The 20,520-nt window shown below is 53.8% G+C and overlaps 1 protein-coding gene and 1 long non-coding RNA gene across 4 annotated transcripts in view; one reads left to right on the top strand and one right to left on the bottom strand.

Moving 5' to 3' along the window:
• Positions 1-10,367, bottom strand: part of CDH5 (cadherin 5) — a 33,897-nt gene extending 23,530 nt beyond the window's left edge. Inside the window, exons 1-2 of one of the 2 annotated variants that reach the window (XM_027075903.2) lie at positions 10,204-10,367; positions 418-619 (exon numbers count right to left, since the gene is read on the bottom strand). In XM_027075903.2, the coding sequence (XP_026931704.1) occupies positions 418-600 (183 nt within the window). In that variant the 5' untranslated portion in view covers positions 601-619; positions 10,204-10,367. Of the gene's footprint in view, positions 1-417; positions 1,043-10,203 lie in introns of those variants that run through there. The other variant, XM_053210833.1, reaches the window with a different exon arrangement.
• The window catches only part of LOC113604322 (uncharacterized), a 732,424-nt gene that overhangs the window by 23,666 nt on the left and 688,238 nt on the right, over positions 1-20,520 (top strand). The window lies entirely within an intron of this gene.

The raw sequence follows: 20,520 nt of genomic DNA on the forward strand, positions 1-20,520 counted from the left end.
GGCTGCTTCTGCCCTAGGCCCTGAACCCCCAGGCCAGGTGGGCCCCCTGTGTGCAGGTGGGCCCTTCCCCTGGTGATTTTTAGTCCACAGACCAAGGCCCGGGAGAAAATGAACCAGAGCATTCACCACCGCCAGCACCTTCCCCTTCCCCTTCACCATCATGATTGCCCTAATCGTCATGACCTCTACTGCCATCACCACCACGGCCCCCTCACCTTTCCCTTTACTTTCCCACCGCCTCTCCCTTCATCGTTGTGACCGTGACCACTGCCACCGCCTCTCCTGCCTCTCCCAGCTCTGCCACCATTCCCCCTCACAGCCGTCGTCCCCACCCCTGCACCCACCACAATATCTGCCACCGTCTTTACCACCACTGTCACCGCTGATGCCACTCCTGCTCGGGGGCCTGAGCCTTACCTTGCCCACATAATGGGGCAGCGAGGTGTTTTTCTCTTCATCGATGTGCATCTGGTTCCAAATCCAGTCCCTCTTCTGGCGCCGGGGGGCGGCCGGTTGGGCAAGGTCAGTGCCTTCCTCGGGTGCCACCAGTAGGCCCAGGCACATGCCTGCCGAGGCGAGCAGCACCGTCAGCACCTGCATCTTCCCGAGAGGCACCAATCTGGGTAAAGAGAGGGGACACCATGAGGGCATGGTAGTCACCACCCTGGGGTCTGAGCAGCTCCCAGGGACAACTGAACTTCCTCCTGTCATCCTTCCCTCTCTGCTGATACCAGCAGAACCAGATACTCTTCCTGCCCCCAGATTGCTTCGGTCTGGAAGAGGAAGGCAGATGCAGAAACTCCTCCCAAAGTGTCGTATGTGCTGGCGTGGAAGCCCCAAGGAGGGCTCCCGACGGGGAAGGTTTTCTAGAGGAGAGGGTGAGGCTGATGCTGATGGTGGCTCCCGAAGTCCTGTGCAGTGGGGACCCCAGTTATCCCCATGTTACACATGAGGTTAAGTTCACGTTGGAGCGAGTGGTGGGGCTGGGAATGGAGCCTTGGTGTCTGACCTCAACAGCTATCACTTATCAAGTACTTATGACAAGCATGACACCATTCCAAGCACTTCACATGTGTTATCTCATTTAATTTTCCTAGTAACCCTTCAGGTGGATATAATTATAATGCTTCTTTTGCCAAGAAGCCGAGGAACAGAAGAGTTCAGTTCACATTCCTGAGATCACCTAGGCAGGGAGCGGCAGAGCCAGACTTGAACCCAGTCTGCCTGGCCCCAAAGTTCAAGCTTTTTCCCACTGGCCTCTCTTGTCCTCGCAGCTGCTGTGGGGTGGGACTTCAAGACGCCTCTGAACAAACATGCCCCCTGGCCAGCACGAGAGCCCCTGTGGCAAGATGCTTTGATGCTGTCTTCAGAAAGTGCTTGGGAAACCCAAATGTCTTAACCCAGAGGGTCAGGCCCTCACTAGGCCCAGAGCTCACAGTTGGTGATCAGCTGAGGAACTATCACAAGAGCAGGGGTGGGGGAGGGTGGAGGATTGAAAGGCTGGTCTCACGGGACTGGCTTCATAATTGAAGGGGCCCAGTGCAAAATGGAAATGTGGGGCCCTCTGTTCAAAGAGTATTAAGAATTTCAAGATGGGGGCGCCCGGGTGGCTCAATTGGTTAAGCGTCCGACTTCAGCTCAGGTCATGATCTTGTGGTTTGTGAGTTTGAGCCCTGCATCGGGTTCTGCGCTGACAGCTCAGAGCTTGGAGCCTGCTTGGGATTCAGTGTCTCCCTCTCTCTCTGCCTCTCCCCTGCCCACACTCTGTCTCCCTCTCTCTCAAAAATAAATAAACGTTAAAAAACTTAAAAAAAAAAAAAGAATGTCAATCAAGGTGGAGACAGAAGACCATGAAAGCAGGCATCATGCGCCAGGCCCAGTGTGCTTGCTCGCTCTGGAAGGGAGCTCTTAGGACAGGGATCAGCCTGAACCAGGATCTTGGGTCACCCAGAAATGAGGGCCTGGCTTCCTCCTGAATTCCAGGAAGAGGGATTTTCCCCACTGCCCCATGGTGGGTGCAGGCTGTGACTTTGCTGGCCTGTGCCCTCTCAACCCTGACCCCATCAGTCTACTCATGCTGGGTCCCTGTGTCACTGATCTGTGGCTCCTGGGATGGTTCAGGGGCAAAGGGCAGGTGGATGGGAATGGGAACCCGGGCGCCTGCCTAGAGAGAGACAAGGACCACGAGATGCTGGATGGGAGGCCACCACCTGGTCATCCCCCACCTTGGCCCATGGGAGAGCCTGGATTCTGCACATTACAGGAGGTCTCTAAACTCTAGTAACATTTCCTCTGAGACGTTGGCGCCAGGCAGTCCTCAGTGAGGGCCCAGGGTGTCTGCGCTGGGCTAGCCTGGCCTCTGGGTCTGCTGATCTTAGCGTTTGAGATCCCCACCCTGTGGGCCCTGCTGCTGGTGTGGGAGGAAGTGGGCTCCCAGGGTTGGGTGGGACAGGGCTCCGAGGAAGTCCCCACAATGCACGTGCCATGTGTCTGGAGAGAGGCTCTGGGTCTCAGTTTCCTCAGTTGTGAGGTGGTGGAACTGGAGGAGGCTTGGTGTCCTTTGAGGTAGGATGTGGAGAGGGTGGCCACTGCAGGAGGGAAGGAAGGCAGTGAACAAAGGCTTTGGGGAGGTTGGGCATCCTGGCCGGGAAGCTGCTCCTGACTCAGGGGAGGTGGCCGGCATGCCCCTGCTCTAGCCTTGCAGGGCCCAGGCCTGGTGGGTCATTTCCTTCTTTGCCTACAAAGGAACTGCGAATCCTGGTTCTTTCTTCCTCCCAAGTGAGAAGTGACTCAAAAATGAAAAAGTAATACAAACAGAAGTGAAACCAAGAAATAGGGAGAGAGAGAGAGTTCTCAGGCTTTTTGGCAGGATGGAGTGAGAGCCCATGCACTGAGCTAACAGGCACATGGGGCCTGTCCTCAGGGAGTGCACACTGTGGTGGGAACACCATGAAAATAAGTGAATTGGGAAAGTACCAGTTAGTGATACATTGGGTGCGACAGAGGGAGGGTGTTGCTGACTGAGACTGTGAGATCAGGGAGGCCTTTCAGATAGAGGACATTTCAACCAGCATCTGAATGTTAGTCGTAGGAATGCCAGGGGAAAGAAGGGCATTCCAGGCAGAAGGACCAGCATGTGCAAAGGCCCTGGGGTGGAAAAATGGTTGGTGTGCCCCCGGGTCAGGTAGAAATGAGCATTAGGTGGCGGGGGACAGGAAGAGGTGACCAGGTCAGTGTGGTAGGCTGAGTGATGCCCGCCCCCTGCCAAAGATGTCCATGTCTGAATCCCTGGAATGTGCGAACGTTTTACTCTTTATGGCAAAAGGACTTTTAGCAGATAGGATGTCTCCATGCGTGACCCTGGAGTGCCCTCTCAAGACGTTCCTTCTTGCCTGGGGTGGTGGAGGGGGGCTGACATCCCTGAGCACCTCCTCAGTGGCTTATGTTATCTCATTTAAACCTTGCAAACTGCAAGGTAGTTGGCAGTAACCCCACTCTACAGGTGAGACTCAGAGAGGTGGAGTGAGTCATCCCAGGTCATATAGCGGCAAGAGACGGAGCCAGCATTTGAACTTAGTCTGCCTTTCACCCCAAATACTGCTTTTCCCTACCATGCCTCCCCTCTGTGTCTCTGTGGGGACATTCACATGCATGATAATAAAATACTGTTCTCCACGCTTGGCTTTCATGTTACCCCAGGCTATAGGAATTATCGCCCCCATTTCACAGAGGGAGAAACTGAGGCACAGACCCAAACAATTGATGGATCTAGAACCCTCACCCAGCTCTTTCTCTGAATCCTGGGCTCCTTCTACACCCAAACTCAGAGGGACCTGAGGGACTTTTCCAACTGAAAAGCCACATTTATTTATGTCTTTTGCATTTTGTGTTAGGAATTTGGCCTCCAAAATGGGGGCTGAGAAGGAGGGTTTTACCAGACAATTGCTTCTCTTCCCGCTGCTCATGGAGAGGAAGTCAGTTGGCAGGATTTTTCATGCCCACAGCTGGAAACAGAATTTCCCTTGGCCGCACCTCTGGAGGTGTGGTCAGAGCCACAACTGGGGGCAGGTTTATTTTAGCTCTTTACCTCCCCACAAGCCCTTTACTTTCACTAAGTTTTTGGAGTGGTCATAATGCTGCCAGGTGGATTTGGGTATGACAGATGAGCAGAGGGTCTGAGGATTTTGGAGGTGATTTCTGTGCTCAGAAATTCCCAGCTGAGCAGCCCCAGGAACTTGCCTGACGACAGCCTTGAGGGGAAAGGGGATCTACTTGGCAGCTCAGATGTGTGTGGTGGGCACACGGAGGCCAGGTGCCTGCCCATGTCCCTGTCATCCAAGATTTGTGACCATGCCCCATCCCTGGAGCTTTTCTAGAGGCTTTTGGGGGCAGCTCCAAATGCACTCCTGGGTATGAGTGGGCCCACTGGACTCTCACTTGGTCTGGGAAGGTCTTAGAGACCCAAAATGAGAGGACAGAGTGTGTGGTTGAACAGTCATGGAACCCAGGAGAAGGGGCAGAGGAGCCTCGGAGAATCTGGGGGGACAGCCGGCTCACCTATGCCCGGATGGGAGGTTGGGGCCTCAGAGAGCTCTCAGATCCCGCTTTTTGTCCACAGTGGGTGGGACTGCTGATGTCAGAACCTTGATGCCTGGACTGAGTCTGAGGACTGAGGGGTGGCTCTGAAGGTTGCGCCAAGTGCGGGTGCCTGTGCCTCTGTCTGCTCCTCTTCAGTTACCTGTCTGGGTCTTGAGGGTACTTGGTGAGCTTCTAGGAGCAGCCCCAGCCTGTAGGACATTAACACCCACCAGGTTTGGGGCACCTGGGTGGGTCAGTCGGTTGGATGTCCAACTTTGGCCAGGTCACGATCACGTGGTTTGCAAGTTTGAGCCCTGCATCAGGCTCACTGCTGTCAGCTCAGAGCCTGCTTCAGATCCTCTGTCCATCTCCCCACCCCCTCTCTTTCTCTCTCTCAAAAATAAATAAACGTTTAAAATAACAAACACCCACTGGGCTTGGTCACACCCTTCCGGCCTCTGCACTTGACATTCTGTCTCCTCTGCCTGGATTTAGTTACATGTCACCGCCTCTCTGAAGCTTTCTCTGGAGCCCTGGGCATACATAGCCACACAACAAACATTTATTGAACACCTACTGTGTGCCAGGCACTGAACTACATGCGGGGAGCAAACACAGGTTGTACTCCCATGGGGGAGTATACTAACCGCTTGATAAAAAACATACAGTTTAAAATTGTGAGGTGTGCTGATGGAGAAGAGTAGGAAGCTGGAGGTGGGGGCCAGCAGGGTCCAGACTGGGCTGAGTGTCTCAGTCCAAGAGTGAGTCCTACCTCTCTCTGAGCTGCTGTGAGACATTAGGCAAACATCCCTTTGGTCCCTTTCTGTTTGTGGGCCCATCTGTCGCTGGGATTTGGTCTTGAAGGGGCTGTGAAGTCCGCTCAGCTCTGTGATTTGGAAAAGGGCTAGGGGGACACAGAGGGAGACAAAGGGAGGGGAGGGGCTGGGGCTGGTCCTTTTTAAGCGAAATAGATCTTAGGAAGCCTGGATCTAGCTGGTAGCCCCTCAGTGAGCCAGCCTGGCAGGTGTCCCTGGGCTCGTCTTGCCCCCAACCAGTGGCAGACCCCTGCTTCTTGACCTGACCAGAGCTCTGCTCAAGCTTGAGGCTCAGGGGCTGAGTCTGGGCTTGAGGGTGTAATCAGGCAAGCTGGAGGGCCCTTTGGAGTGGGGTAGAGGAAGCTTGCAGGTCAGGGATACACACATGACATCTTCACGCTGCATGGACACACAACACCCTGACCTACGTCCACATAAGTACACACCCTGTGTCCACTCATCTGCCCACGCCGGCTCCTGAAGAGTCTCTGCTATGCAGAGCGGCCCCTCTGTACCCGTGCAGTATACCCCCATCAGCTGGGACAAGATCTGGCAGCTGAACCCAGCCCCAGGCAAAGCCTCAGGGTGGACAGGACGATCAGTTCCAGCCCAACCTCCCACAGGCTCTGGACTCTAGCCCAGAGGCCCGGGGTCAGGGGTCAGGGGCTGGACTTTGGGAGGAAGGCCCAGAACACGTGGGGGCTGTGCCTGTGGGAGGGGCAAGTGCTGGACCTCCCCCCCCCCCCCCCCCCCGCGCTCCCTGTGTGGCCGTGGATGGCTCTCCTCATTGCCTTCCTACGCCACCACCTTGAGCCTCAGTCTAGAACAGACTCCTTCAGGGACGCCCTCATTGTCTGCCTGATCCTCAGCATTTACAGCTGGGTCATCGCAGCCACGGGCACTGGGAGGATGAAGGGTGAGGCCCTGTGAGCCTTGGGCATGGGGTGTATTGGGGCAATTAGGCAGCTATGAGCTGGCCTCTTGGGGCTTTCTCCTGGTTTGCAGCCCAGTTCGGCCTAGGGACCTGATCCTGTGGGTCCCAGACCTGAGCCCCTTCCCTGGGGTCCTGCCAGTAGCTTCCCTGTCTCTACTTCCCTTCGAGGTGACCATGCTGCTCCCCTGCTGACCTCTCCTCCCTGGCTCCCCATCCTTGCAGGATGAAGCCTAGCTCCTGAGCCTGTGTTCAAGGCCCAGCATAGCATGTCCCCTGCCCACCTCTCTGGCTTTTCTCTCCCTCATCTCCCTGCTCCTTCCAACCATGAGGAGAGTAGACATTTCTGGAAGGCACATTGCTCTTCCTCTCTCCAGCAGGCTTTTTGCACAGGCTGTTCCCCTGCATGGGGACACATGAACACACACGTATCCCTGAGCAGAGGACCTCTTACATATGGCTGGCAAGACAAACTCATCAGTTGCCACTCACCCCTTTCCATACCTGTGAGACATCACTGATCACAGTATTACAGTATTCATCCCCACTGAATTTGAACTCAGCCCCTGAATTCTCAATACAATCTTTCAAGTAGATACTAGCGATTCACCAAATGTTGAAACTGAAACAATTTCCTGCTGGGTTTCTGAGTTCTAGGGCCATCCAGTCTATACCCCTGTCTTCTAATGGGGCAGCTTCAAGCTTCAAGTATAGAACACCCCTTACCCACACCAGGGAGACTTTTCCAGCCTTCTGTGGGCTTTGTGACTTTGACTGGGGCTCTGAGGCTGTCAATGGGAGCAACAGAATGAGGCCCACACACCTGCCTATTTGTAATGGCCCAGCTTCTCAAAAGTTGCGTGGCCTCAGGCCCATTCCTTGCCCTCTGAGCCTCAGCTCACTCAGCTATAATGGAGGCAACAATAGCTGCCTATTGGGGAGGATTAAATGAGGTCATGGGTGAGAAATTGGTATACAGTAGGTGCTCAGTAAGTATGCAGGTGTCTTGACCTTTATGTGCCCACCCACTCCAGCCTGGTGACTGTGGGCTTGACTGGCCAACTCATACCTGACTGCATTTCCTCTTTGTGCCCTGGGCCCACCTCCTACACCCCTCTGTTCTCCAGAAGGAAATCTTTTTCTTTGCCTACCTGTCCCTGGGGTCCCTTTTTTTCCTTCCTGCCAGGATCTGACTGTTACTGTGTCCCAAGACAGATAATCTGGAGGTCTCTGAATGAGTTTAGGGACCATTTGATCCATCCCCTGCCCAGAGAGATTAGAAGACTGAAGCCCAGAAATACCTCTCAATATCCTCTGGGCTCCTGCTCTTCCTCCAGGAAGCCTGCTGGGATTTTTCCACCCATTATCTGCTTGGGCTTGTGTCAGGATGGGCTTTTTAGTATTTCTAGCCAGAAACCAAGCTCCTCAGGGTAGGACCTGTCTCCTACAACATTCCTCCCAGGATCATTGGGTTCCTAGCTTGTCCTCGTGCCTGCTTCTGTGGCTTGAACTGTCAGGTTCAATCCTCTCTGACTTTTCTCCTCTCTAAGCTTCACGGTGGAGTGTGGTGGGGCTGTGGGGTCAGAAGGGGCTGGCCTCACTCATATTTTTGCTTCCATCTCATGCTTGCTGTGTAGCCTGGGACTGGCTGCTTGGTCTCTCTCAGCATCTATGGTCTCCTCTGTCAAATGGGATTTCTTTTAGTAGCTTCAAGGATGCCGAGGGGGTGCAGAGATGGCCAGAAGTAGCAGGGATGGATCCCCGTAGGGGAGGGGCCCAAGATTTTTCCAGAGCGAGTGGCCACTGTGTTCACCTCTTGTCCCCGAGGCAGCAGCAGAACTGTGAGTCAGCCAACTTTGGAAGAAAATAAGTGTGGCCCCTCTGGTTTCCTGCCCTCATGTCCGGCCCTTGTTTAGCAGCACAATTGGTCAGGTTGAGACTGCAGGGTGGGCAGCTTAACCCCTGCGAGGCCAGTGCACGCCTTCCCTACTGCCTTGCAACAGTCAGTGGGAATTGGTAGGGCTGCCTGGGGGCTCAGCAGCTCCTGGGCCCCTTGGAGGCCACCTGCTGCCCTCTGGGCTGGGCTCCCAAGGTGGCCGGACTCTGCTGCTCCCTACCACCTAGCAGCCAGAGCTCCTGGTCCTGGCATTCATGGCCTCCAGTGTCACTAGCCTTTCTGGCGCTGCCTGCTCTAAAAAACCCTGTGGCCAGCCAGCCTCCCCAAATCCTCCAAGCTGCCTAGGCTTCCTGCCTCCCCCAGCAGACCCTTCACATCTTGGGGGATCCTGTCTGCCCCCTTCACACAGCAGCACCGTCCTTGGGGTGGGGAGTAAGCCCGGGGCCCAGAGTGCTTGCCAGAGGAATTGCTGAGTCAACATCCTCTCACCTACGCCCTCTTCACAACCACCTGCCATGGAATGGCTGACCTTGGGGGGGTCAAAACCTTGAGGACATTCACAGCTCTGGTGTGGTGGGTAAATTCAGCTGTGATTTCTTGAAGGCACCCCTCCCCTGAGCCGTTCCTGGAGCCAGTGCTGGGTGTGTACATTGCCTTCTTCACTAGGCTCACCAGAAGACTGCTTCCTCCATTGTACAGATGAGAAAGCTGAGGCATGGTGCTGGAAAGAGTCTGGGCTTTGGGGTGCAGATCCTGCTTCTCATCCCCACTCCTGCTCTTACTTTGCCCAGTCTCACCCATCTCAGTCGTACCCCCTGCGGAATGGAGAAAGGACTCATCTAACTCTCGCAGTAGTAGAATCGAGAGCTCCGTCAGTTAGAACCTTTTATCCTGGGGCATGTGGGTGGCTCATTTGCTTGAGCATCTGACTTTTGATCTCAGCTCAGGACACGATCTCATGGTTTGTGAGATTGAGCCCTGTGTCAGCGCGGAGCCTGCTTGGGATTCTCCCTCTCCCTCTCTTCCTGTCCCTCCCCCACTCACTCTCTCTCTCTCTCTCTCTCTCTCTCAAAATAAAGATAAACATAAAAAAAGAGAACCTTTTGTCTGTATCACCTGCAGTTCCCACAACGGCTTGTAGAGTCACTGTCTCTTGTTCAGACAAACACACAGAGGTTTGGAGAACATGGAGGTTTGGAGGTGCTGAGTAATTTTCCCGGAGTAACATGGGAAGGAGTGATAGAGCTGGGCATCCCACCCTAAACTGCCTGCCTTCGATTCGTTTTGGGGGAACTTCCGCAAAACATGAGGGCTGTGGGGTCCCAAACTTGGGGCGTCTGGGGAGAAAGGGTGGGCCGCTTTGCCGACCACAGCTCCCGTGGCTTGTACCTGGTCCCTGAAGTGTCCGGGGCAGGGAGGGGAGGGATCCATAGGCAGGGCCTCAGGTGCCCAGAGCCAAGCCTCAGCTTGCCTTTTCTAAAAATGGTGGTGCTGGCTGACAGAGAGGGGCCGCGGCTCAGAGCTCCCCTTCCAGGGCTCCTCTCCCAATGCCATAACAGAACATTGGTAGGAGGGATGATGTGAGGCTTTGGTAAATCCTCTCCCGTGGGGGAGGGCCACCCAAGAGGAGACTAGGCCCGGGTGCCACTCTTCTGCCTCTGAGTGCTGGCAACTCAGACCCCTGTGCTCTCTGAAACATGGCGTGGATGGAAGCCAGTGGGCCTTCAAGGCTCATGGAGTTGGAGGGTCTACACGTGGAAGAACTTCCCCCACCAAGTCCTGAGAATGCCCGCTTGTGCCCACGACACCACCACTAGCTCACCGCTCTGAGCCAGGAGGAGACTCGGTCCGCCCCCAAGCAATGGCTCTTCCCCGGGACCCCAACAACGACCGCTCTACAGATGGGGCAGCCAAGAGCCCTCTCAGCTCGGGTGCTTGGCGAGGCGTCTGGGGTGGAGTAGGGGCGGGGATTCCTCACTCACCGAGCTCGCGGACCGAGAGGTGTCTTGGTTCCGTCTGTCCGTTTGGCTGAGCTGCTGTGGAGCTCCGTGGAGCTCAGCCGATAGCCTCTCGAGGGGAGCCACACCCGGTCAATGAGGGAGGCCTGGCTGCCGCCCCTTCAGGTTTTCCAGCTGGCCCTGGCCCACTTCCCCCTGGGATGGTTTCCTGTTATTGTTCCTTTGTGAGGGCCGGGCTGGCTGCAGATAGGCAGGCTCTGTGGTGGGCGGCTGCCTCGGCCCAGCCGGGCTGTGCTCGTAGAGGCCTGGGCCTGGACCGGGCCTGGCACGCTCAGGTCAGATCCCAGTCCCAGGCCTCAGCTCTGCTCCTGATGGGACCTGGAGCCAGACACATCTCCCTCCCTGGCCCGATGCTCAGTTTCCTCATCTGTAAATGGGGATAATCAGACCTCAAACTCACATGGGTGTTGGGATCAGCGAGAGTCAAAATGAAACTGAAGGCGGGATCCGGTCCGTCAGAACCAAGCAGCTGGGGGCGGGAGGGGCACAGATTCTGTGAACCTGGAGAGTCCTAGGAGGAGCTTTTATAAACTGAACAGACCTGATCAGCTCAACTGACTGGGAATCTCCCAGGGTGGTGGGAGTGTGTCCTTTGAATGGTTGCTCTTATTTTCTCCTGAGCGAGCGGTTGGGAAGTCCCAAATGTGCTCCTTTACGGGACTGGGCAGACAGAGACCTGAGAGGGAGAACGTCTTGCCCAGAAGCACTCAGTAAGTCTGAGGACATGGGTATGGAGCTGGGGAACGGGGTGGGAAAATGATTTTTGGGAAGGTGAGATAAAGATCTGTCTTTTTGGGGCATGTTGAGTTGGAGATGGCTTTTGGACACCCAGGTGGTGATGCCAGGTTTGCAGTTGGAGACGGGTGCATACAGGTGGCTTAGGGATGAGGTTTAGAAGCCCTGATCTTATAGCTTATTTCCATGAGGCTGTGGGAGTGGATGAACTTAGAGGGAGGGAGGCCCCTGGCATCTGAGATTTGTATATCTTCTAGGAGAGCCTGGCGGGGAAAAGGGAAAGCCGGGAGAGGGCAGGGCTGTGGAGAGCAGGCAAAGACGAGGACAGGGTGTCAGCTGGGTAAGGGGAGGGCAGATTTGGAAGCTGGAAGTCACAGATAGCTGTGGACAGAGCAGGTTAAGTGGAATGGGGTAGACAAGGCAGATTAGAGGGGCTGGTGAACAGGGATGAAGAGGGGGAGATGAGTGTGATCACAGCTTCACAGTGAACAGGAGCAAGAAATGGGAGAGAGATTCTGTGTGTGTGTGTGTGTGTGTGTGTGTGTGTGTGTGTGTGTGTGTGTGTGTTTAAAGTTATGTTTGTGTGGAGGGGACTTCTAGATGATGCTGGAGGGAGAAGAGCGACCTGTGGAGGGAGGACGGTCCTGAGGCGGGCCTCTGCACAGGATCCAGCACATTCCATCACTTTTGGTGGAATGAACAAACAAAGGCGCAGCGTTTTCTTATTTTCTTCCCCAACAGGCTTAACTCTGTCTTCCCCAGCCAGAGGGTGGATGTGGCCCCAGGCCAGCTGGTCCCTCAGCCCCATGCTCCTGGCTCTGCACGCCCCAGCCCGGGCTCTCTGCCTGCTCTGTGGTGTACGTGCCTGTGGGACCGGGCTGGGCCTGGCCTCACTTCCTGTGGGGTCTCAGACTTGTCGCTGGTGGCAGATGGGGACAGGGTCTGTGTTGGCACCATCTGCTGATTCCCTTTGTACTCCCAGTCCACAGGAAAGTTGACTCTGCCCCGAAGCCTGCTGTTCCTGTCATCTGTGAACAAAGGGATGGCTATCCAGGCATGTGCCCTGGGGCAGGGATGTGGTCACCCCGAAGAGGTAGTCCAGGCCATGGGAGGAAGGCTAGTGCCCTTGGTGCTCCTGGGGAGCTCGTGTCCGATTTCTGCCACCACCCAGCCCCTGCTCCAACCCCTCTGGAGGCACAAGAGGCACTGGGAAGGCACAAGGCCGGGAAGTGCCATCAGGAGCAAAGGAGGCAGCCGGTGGGCTGGCAGGAAACGGGATGGTCTGTGAGACCTGATTAGCAGTGGAGGAGGAAGCGACAATCAGGATGGTGGGGTGGACTGGGAGTGTGGCAGTGAGGCCTGAGGACACCCACCTAGCCTCTGCCAGGACGAAAGCTGACTGGAGACTCGGCCCTGTGGTGTCCTGCTTGGAGAGGTTCAGACTTGGGTGTCGGCCGACCTGGTGCAGATCCTACCCTGGCCTCTCACTGGCTGTGTGACCCAGGGTGGTTGACATGCTGCTCTGAGCCTGTTTCTTTACCTGTGAAATGGGTTGCAGTCCACACTTGGCAGGGCCGTCCAGAGGATCAAATAAGACAGCATAAATAAATGACTGCAGGGACAAGCATTTTACCAAGCAGGTAAAATTTCTTACAGTGTGGTCCTCAGGCCAGCTGCCTCCCAGCCACTTGGGGGCGGGGGGGCGGCGCTTGTTGAAAATGCAGATTCCTGGCCCTCACATGCAGACTGATGGAGTCAGAATGGCTGGCAGTGGAGCCCTGAGGCCTGCGATGCATTTGTAGCTCTCTGGATGCTCAGGTTTGGGAGTCACGGCATGCGTGTCCTCAGAGCCCTGAGCTCGCTTTCCAGAGACTCCTCTTTCAGTCCTCAGAGCAACCCTGAGGGGCAGGACTGTCGTCATCCCCATTATGCAGAGGGGGAAACAGAGACTGGGAATGAACTGCTTTCCACGATCAGAGCTTGTCAGTGGTAGAATGGAAATTCTGACCCATGGCCTCTGTTTCCTGAGGTCATGTCCTCGCTGCCCACCCCTCTCCCATGCCCAGGCTTTCCTGCCCATTTCATTGAATGAAAGAATGCATGAGTGAGGGACGGAATGGGTCAACGACCACTGGCATGTTGAGGCAGACACAAGGCGCGGGGTTGGGTATACACCTGTGTTCTGTGGTATATCCCGGCACACGGCGGGGCCTCTTCTTGAAGCCTTCAAAGAGGCGCTGACTCAATCCATCCATCCAACTCTCAGCCCCGCTGGGCGCACAGCTCTGTGTCTGGCTCTGGGTGGGCGCCCAGGGAAGAAAAGAGGCCAGCCCGTGATAAACTCTGAGTCTGGGGTGGAGCCGTTGCGGTCACCGACACTGCTGTGAACTCAGCACCAGTTATGTGCCACCTCCGCTCCAGGCCCTGTGCTTTCTTTTCAGTATTCCCGGTGGCCTTGTGAGGGGGGTATGGCTTTGCCCCTGCTGCAGCATCATGTACGTGGCCCAGCATGGCAGCGCCTGGCTCAGACCAGGGCTCCCGTGAGCGTGCCAGCCCTGCCCCACTGCCTCCATCCCATCTCAGGCTGAGCTGCTCCAGCCACTGCCTCCGAGGATGCTCTTCGCTTCCCAGCTCTGCCTGCCCAAACCTCCCGCCCAGCGCTTCAGTGCCCAGCTCAGACATACTGCCCCTCCATCCAGCCTGCCTAGATTCCCATTCTGGGAGCGTCATGCCCCCTGGGAAGCTTCCACTCCACCTGCCCCCCACTTGTTCCGTTCCAAAACCTATAGGGCCCCTTGCCTGTTTTCTTGTGTAATGATTCCTCACTATAGCCCTGAGAAGTGTCAATGCTGTTCATATGCCCATTTTTCTTAAGAGGGAGCCAAGGCTCAGAGAGGCTGAGGAACTTGCCCAAGGTCACACAGCTCTCAAGTAGCAGAGCCAGGATTCCAGTGCTCATCTTCTGGTTCCCAGTTTAGTGCTCACTTTATACCATCCTACTCCTGACGAATTGTCATTGGGTAACAATGTTTTATGCTCATCTATTATTAAAATATACTGTTAATGGTGTCCAGTCTTTGCCTAGCTTTGTGCTGGGCATGGGGGATGCAGACATGACCCAGGCTTGGTCCCTGCCTTTGATGTTTCACATTAGTGTGAGCTGCATTGGGTGGGGCCGGGGTGGGAACAGAGGTGTGTGCCCCATGCCGAGGGTGCCTGGAGGTGGCCCTGGGGAGCTGCAGAGGATGGGAGTCCCCAAGATGTTGAAAGGATAGGCACGAGCTGCCCAAGCACAGAGCAGGAGGAAGGACTGGCCAGGCAGAGGGCATGGTTAAGGCCGAAGGTGCGGAGGCCTCCTTGGCAAGAAGCCATCCTGTGGAGGGAAGCACTGAGGTTCTGTGAGGGTGAATCGGGGACTGGATGAGGCCAGTGGCGGAGAGCCGCTCCTGCCTCCCTGAGGAGCTCGGGCAGGGGCACACCTGAGGCCTCCCACTTGTCAGGGACCTGCAGAGCCCTGAATTTTAGGAGAATTGCCCGGTCCAGGGTAGCATCCTGCGGTCAGGCCAGGGAGAGGCTGCAGGCTGGGGAACCTCAGGCCACCGCTGCCATGCAGGTGCCGTTGCTGGAGCCCGACTGAGGCCTCTCCTCAGCCAGGAAAGGACTAGCTGAGCAGGAATTGAATTCCCGACAGTGAGAACAATACCTTATCCGCCGAGCACTTTCCCAGATGTTTCTCACTTTTCTCCCACAACATCCGGGGGACGCTGGTAGGAAGCCACGCTCCCGTGCTTTGGGGCTGAGGGGACCAAGGAGCAGTCGGTGAGGGTTCCGAAGGGTCCCCGTGGTTATGTCCTGAGAATGCCTGCCACTTACCGTCCTGCCGATCCCGGCTGAGCCATACAGCCTTTGGTGCCTCAGTTTCTCCTTCTGTAAAATGAGGGTGATCGCATGCCTTTCTCATGGGGTTGGTGGAAAGTGCACGGAGCAGTCCCTGGCATCAGTAAGTGCTTGATAAACATTAGTCGTGACAATGATGTCCATAGAAGTTGATAGTGGGACACACTTGAGGGTGTGGGCAGGGCACCACATGAGCATAGCGTTTGCTGGGCAGCCGGGTGGCTGCAGGTGTATGTGTAAGAGCGCACATAGAGCATGTAAGGCACCCATCTGGATTGACTGTGTAGGTGTTGATGGGTGTGTGAGTGGGTACAGCTGCCCAGGGGAGGGCCAGGCCTTGGAGCAGCACCTTCCTCCCCCATCATCTGGAATCATCTGCCACGTTATCCCATTGACCAGTCCTTCTGCACCCCTGTCTCCTGCGGAGGCCAGAGAAGTCAAAGCCTGGCTCAAAGGTGGAGACTAAAGCCCCCGCTTCCCTGTCTCGGGGGCAGCCCTGAGTCTGGCAGAGCACTGGCCCCTTGAAAGCCAGGACTTCCTGTCTCCAGGCCGCACATTCCTTGTGTCCTCTGTCAAAGTGTCTTGGAGAACAATGGGTCAGAGTCTTTGCCATCTGTGGGGCAGGAAGGTGGGTCAGGGGCAGGTCAGTCTTGCCTCTCGATGGGGCCAACAGGGCTCCGGCCCCAGTTCTGGGCCCAGCAGTGTGACAGCGGAGCCGGAACCTGGCCGACCTGGGACGTCTGCCTCCTGCCTGTGCAGGTCCATCCCTTATTCAGGCCACCTCCACACCCCTCAGCACACACTGCCCCCTGCTCCCCTCCCCATCCCCTATGGCCCGAGTCAGGTCTTCTGGGCACAGTCCAGCTCGTCCTGGAGAAGGAGGCTGCTGGAGAGAACTCAGGGCGGATTGGACGGGACTAATCACTCAGGCTGGCAGAGATCTTGGAGATCCCCTGGCTTCACCCACCTGTCATGCCACTGAGAACCAGGAGGGAAACAAGAGAGACTAACCAGCCGAAAGAAATCCTCCCCAGCCCCTGCGCTGAAGCTCATACTCACAGGGTGTCTCTGACCTATTGCCTCTGTGTTTATGTACTGTTTTCACAAGCCTGGTGGCATGGAAGGGACAGGATGGGGCTGTGGCACTCAAACTGGGCCACTCTGGGGGGCAGGGGCAGCCAAACCTATGGAGATGAGGAACCTGGGGGTCTTTTGTCTATGTGGACAGCTCTTCAAAACCTTTGGCTGTTTTTGCACCTCCTTGTGTCTGAGAATCTGGTTGCCATTAGGGGTTCCTCTGCCTCTGCCTCGGGCTGAGGGATCATCCTGAGAACAGCTCCCTCCGGACTGTTTGTGATTCTGGGAAAGTTTCTTTCCAGTTCTGAGTCCTGGCTGGGGGCACTTGTGGGGAAACATGGTGGTCCTTAGCCTGGGTGAGGGAGGCTGGGGTCAGGGCAGTGGGTTGGGGGGGTAGTGTCTAGACTCTTGGGGACTAGGAAGGTTTGATGGGGGATGGTTTGTCTCCACTTCTGCCCCAAAGACCAGCCCTGAAATGCCTTCATATCTGGGACCCCTACTGTCCCTCACCTTATCCCTCTAACCCATTCCCCCTCTATTCCCATTGGTCTGCTGTTTGGTGCCAGTTCCTGCATGACAGCCACCATCTTTTACTCCTTGGGACAAAGTCCAAGCTTCTGGGCCTGGCATTCAGTACCCTGATGCCCGTGTAGCCCCACTCCCTACTTCTCAGCTCCAACCATGCTGGAGGATTGAGTTCTCTACAAGCACAGTGCTCTGTTGGGCCACAGGACCTTTGCACATGACATCTCCACTGCCTGGATTCCATCTCCCCAAGAACCTCCAGGCCCTCCCAACTCCCTGAAATTCAATCCAAATGTCATTCTCTCCATGACAAACAATACCAATAAAGAATATAGATACTTCCCATTTTATTTATTTATTTATTTATTTATTTATTTATTTATTTATGTATTATTTTAGAGAGAGAGAGTGTGTGAGTGCACGAGTGGGGGAAAGGGACAGTGGGAGAGAGAGAGGATCTTAAGCAGGCTCCATGGTCAGTTCAGAGCTCAGTGTGGAGCTTGATCTCACAACTCTGGGATCGTGACCTGAGCTGAAATCAAGAGTAGGATGCTCAATGAACTTAGCACCCAGGTACCCATAGATACTTCCCTTTTAAAAATAAGAGGTTTAGGGGCCCCTAGGTGGCTCAGTCGGTTGGGCAACCGACTTCAGCTCAGGTCACGATCTTGTGGTCTGTGGGTTCGAGCCCTGTGTCGGGCTCTGTGCTGGCAGCTTAGAGCCTGGAGCCTGCATCTGATTCTGTGTCTCCCCCTCTCTCTGCCCCTCTCCTGCTTGCTCTCTGTCTCTCTCTCAAATAATAAAAACATTTAAAATAATAAAAAAAATAAGAGCTTTATTGAGATACAATTAATAGATCATAAAGTTCATCTTGTAAATTGAACTGTAAACAGTTCAATGTTTTTTTTGGTCTTTTTTGTATATTCACAGAGTTGTACATCAGTCACTATCATCTAATTCTAGAACATTTGCATCACCCCAGAAGAAACCCAGTACCCATTAGCAGTGTCTCCCCATTCCTCTTCCCCACAGCCTCTGGCCACCACTAATCTACTTTTCTGTCTCTGTGGATTTGCCTATTCTGGACATTTCATACAGATGGAATCATATAACATGTGACCTTTTGTGACTGGCTTCTTTCACTTAACATGTATCAGAACTGCCATTTCTTTTCACGGCTGAATCATATTCTCATGTGTGGATAGACCATGTCTGTGTATTCTTTCATCACTTGGTGGACATCTGGGATGCTGCCCCTTTTTGGTTGTTATGAATAAGACTGCTATGAACACTTGTGTACAGATTTTTGCATGAGGATTTTTTTTAATTCTCTTGGAGCATATATTTAGGAGTGGGATTGCTCGGTCATATGGTAACCTCTAAATTTAGTCGTCGAGGTATTTCTGCTTTATACTTGCACCAGAAATATATAGGGTCTCCAGTTTCTCCACACCCTCACCAACATTTGTTAATATCTGTCCCGGTGGGTATGAAGTGCTATCTCAACACGGTTTTAATTCACATTTCCCAAATGACTAATGCCGTTAAGCATCTTTTCATACTTATTGCTGTTTGTGTATCTTTTGTTCTTGAAGAATGTCTGTTCAAGTCACTTGCCCATTTTTAATTGGGTTGTCTTTTTTTGTTGTTGTATTGGAAGTTTTTTTTCCATGTCAAGAAATAAGTCCCTTAGCAAATATGTGGCTTGCAAATGTTTCCTCCTATTCTTTGAGTTGTCGTTACTTTCTTGATTGTGTGCTTTGAAACACAAAAGCTTTTTATTTTAGTGAAGTCCAGTTTATATATGTTTTTTTCTTTTGTCTTTTGTACCTGTGGTATCAAACTGAAGAAACTATTCCCTAATCCATGGTCATGAAGATTAGCTATCACTTCTTGAGACCTATCCTGTGTCAGGTACTTTACATATATTATTTCCTCACATCACATCCTGACAAGATAGTTTTCACTCCCATTTTACAGATGTGAAATTGAGGCATATAGCTAGTATATGGCAGAGTGTCTAGTGTCAAGCTGGGCTTAGGTGGGTGCCAAGGTGACCCACACACACCACTGGAACCCCAGCAGTGGGTTAAGGAAAAGAGTAAACCGACATTCATGGAGGACTTACTTTGTGCCAGATGCAGGGCTCAGTGCTGTATATGCATTATCTCACTTTCTCCCTCCGTGGCCGTGGTTCTCAAAGGGTGGCCCTGACCAGCAGCATCGGCCAGTTCTTGGGCCCTACCCTACTCCTGCTACATCAGAAACTTGGGTGGGCCCAGCAATCTGTGTTATTTAAGAGTTTCAAGTGATTTTGATGTGCTCAAGCTTAGAGAACTACTGCCCTAAAGGCCCTCACTGCATTTGTCTGGGGAGGCTTTTCTTGTTTGTTTGTTTTTCTAAGTACCACATGGCGGGGGGAGGCACACCTAGAGATTCTGATTTAAATGGATTTGGTAGAGGCTGGACTTCACAGTTTTTAAAAGTTCCCCAGAAGGTCCTGAGATGCACCTAAAGGGGCATTAATCACTTCCTTAGGAGTAGGTGCCCCCACAACTCCATTTTATAGGTGCAGAAGCTCTGGGAGGATAAAGGACATGTCCAAGGTTATATAGCCATGTAGAAGGAGGGGGAGCCGGAATTTAAAGTCCCTGTTTTCCACTTCCCCTTCTAACTCCCATTCATTACTTTTTGCTGAATTTAGAGCCTCTGTTGGTTTCTCTAGCTGTGCGCTTTGGGAAATTTTAACTGGTGCATAATGTTGCCATCTAGTGGCCATTGATGAGAACTAGTGAGCATCTTCAGGACTTCTAACAGTTCTCAGGGGACACATAGGGAAGAGGAAAGGCCGCCATTTACAGTTACTTAAGACAGATGTGTTTGGGAGACTTGGGCCCATCTTTCTAAAAGACATCTTTTGAGAAAAGAATAGTGGAATGATGGCAGGCTTCGTGTTTAAACACTGTTGATGAAAGTCTATTCACAAAGCCGGAGAGAGGCTGGGGAGGAGACTGTCTTCTTGATTGCACTGTGGGCAGGTTCCATGACTTTCTCCCAGGCCCATCTGTGTACTTCTCTGTGAAATCTAGTTTTAGCAAGAGCCCTGCCAATTTAGCTTAGCCAGAACCCCTGACCCTGGATATCCGGTCAGGTCCCTCCCCCTCCTCCCCCTCAATCCCCCCTCTCCCTGGCCTGCCTTCAGCAAGAGTCCTGTTTAGATCATTTTAGCCAGAATCCCTATTACCCCTGATGTTTCTCTTAGCAAGTTCCCATCCATTGCCTCCCACTCAGCTTGCTCCTTGGCTGTAAGTCCTCTCTCGTCCTTGCTGTGTTTGAATTTGAGCCTGCTCTCCTCCAGAACTCCACTGCAGTGGTCCCTATAACTATCATGATGGTCCTACATAGAGTCTGCTTTACCATTTTTAGCAAGTGTCAGAAATATATATATATATATATACACACACACACACACACACACACACATATATACACACACACACACATACACACACACATACAGTGTTTATTACGTGTGTGAGAGAGAGAGTGCACGTGCAGGGGAGACACAGAGAGGGAGAGAGAGAATCCCAAGCAGGCTCTATGCTGTCAGCACAGAGCCCCACACAGGGCTCAAACCCACAAACCGTGAGACCGTTACCTGAGCTGAAATCAAGAGTCAGACGCTTAATCAACTGAGCCACTCAGACGCCCCTGTATATATATTTAATACTGGAGAATCTGGGTCCCAGGCAGGCCTGGAAGGGGAAGCAGAGAGGAATCTGAAATGATGGAGATGCACTGGGGCAAGAAAGCTGAGCCACCCTCGGGGCTGTCAGACCTGTGGGCACTGGTTCATTTGATAGGTATCTACAGTGCGTCAGGTCTGAAAGGGGTACTGGGTCTCAGACATCAGTGGGAGAAGCATATTTGGGGTACTCAGTTTCTTTTGGTCTAAGCAGTTCTGTTGTCAGCCCTGGGAGAGGCTTTAGCAGAGGCAGGTGAGGTGGGGAGGGGGTGGTGCCCCCAGTTGGGGGAGCTGAAGTGGCT

The sequence above is a fragment of the Acinonyx jubatus genome, chromosome E2 (genome assembly GCF_027475565.1).
Source record: "Acinonyx jubatus isolate Ajub_Pintada_27869175 chromosome E2, VMU_Ajub_asm_v1.0, whole genome shotgun sequence".
Lineage (NCBI taxonomy): Eukaryota > Metazoa > Chordata > Mammalia > Carnivora > Felidae > Acinonyx > Acinonyx jubatus.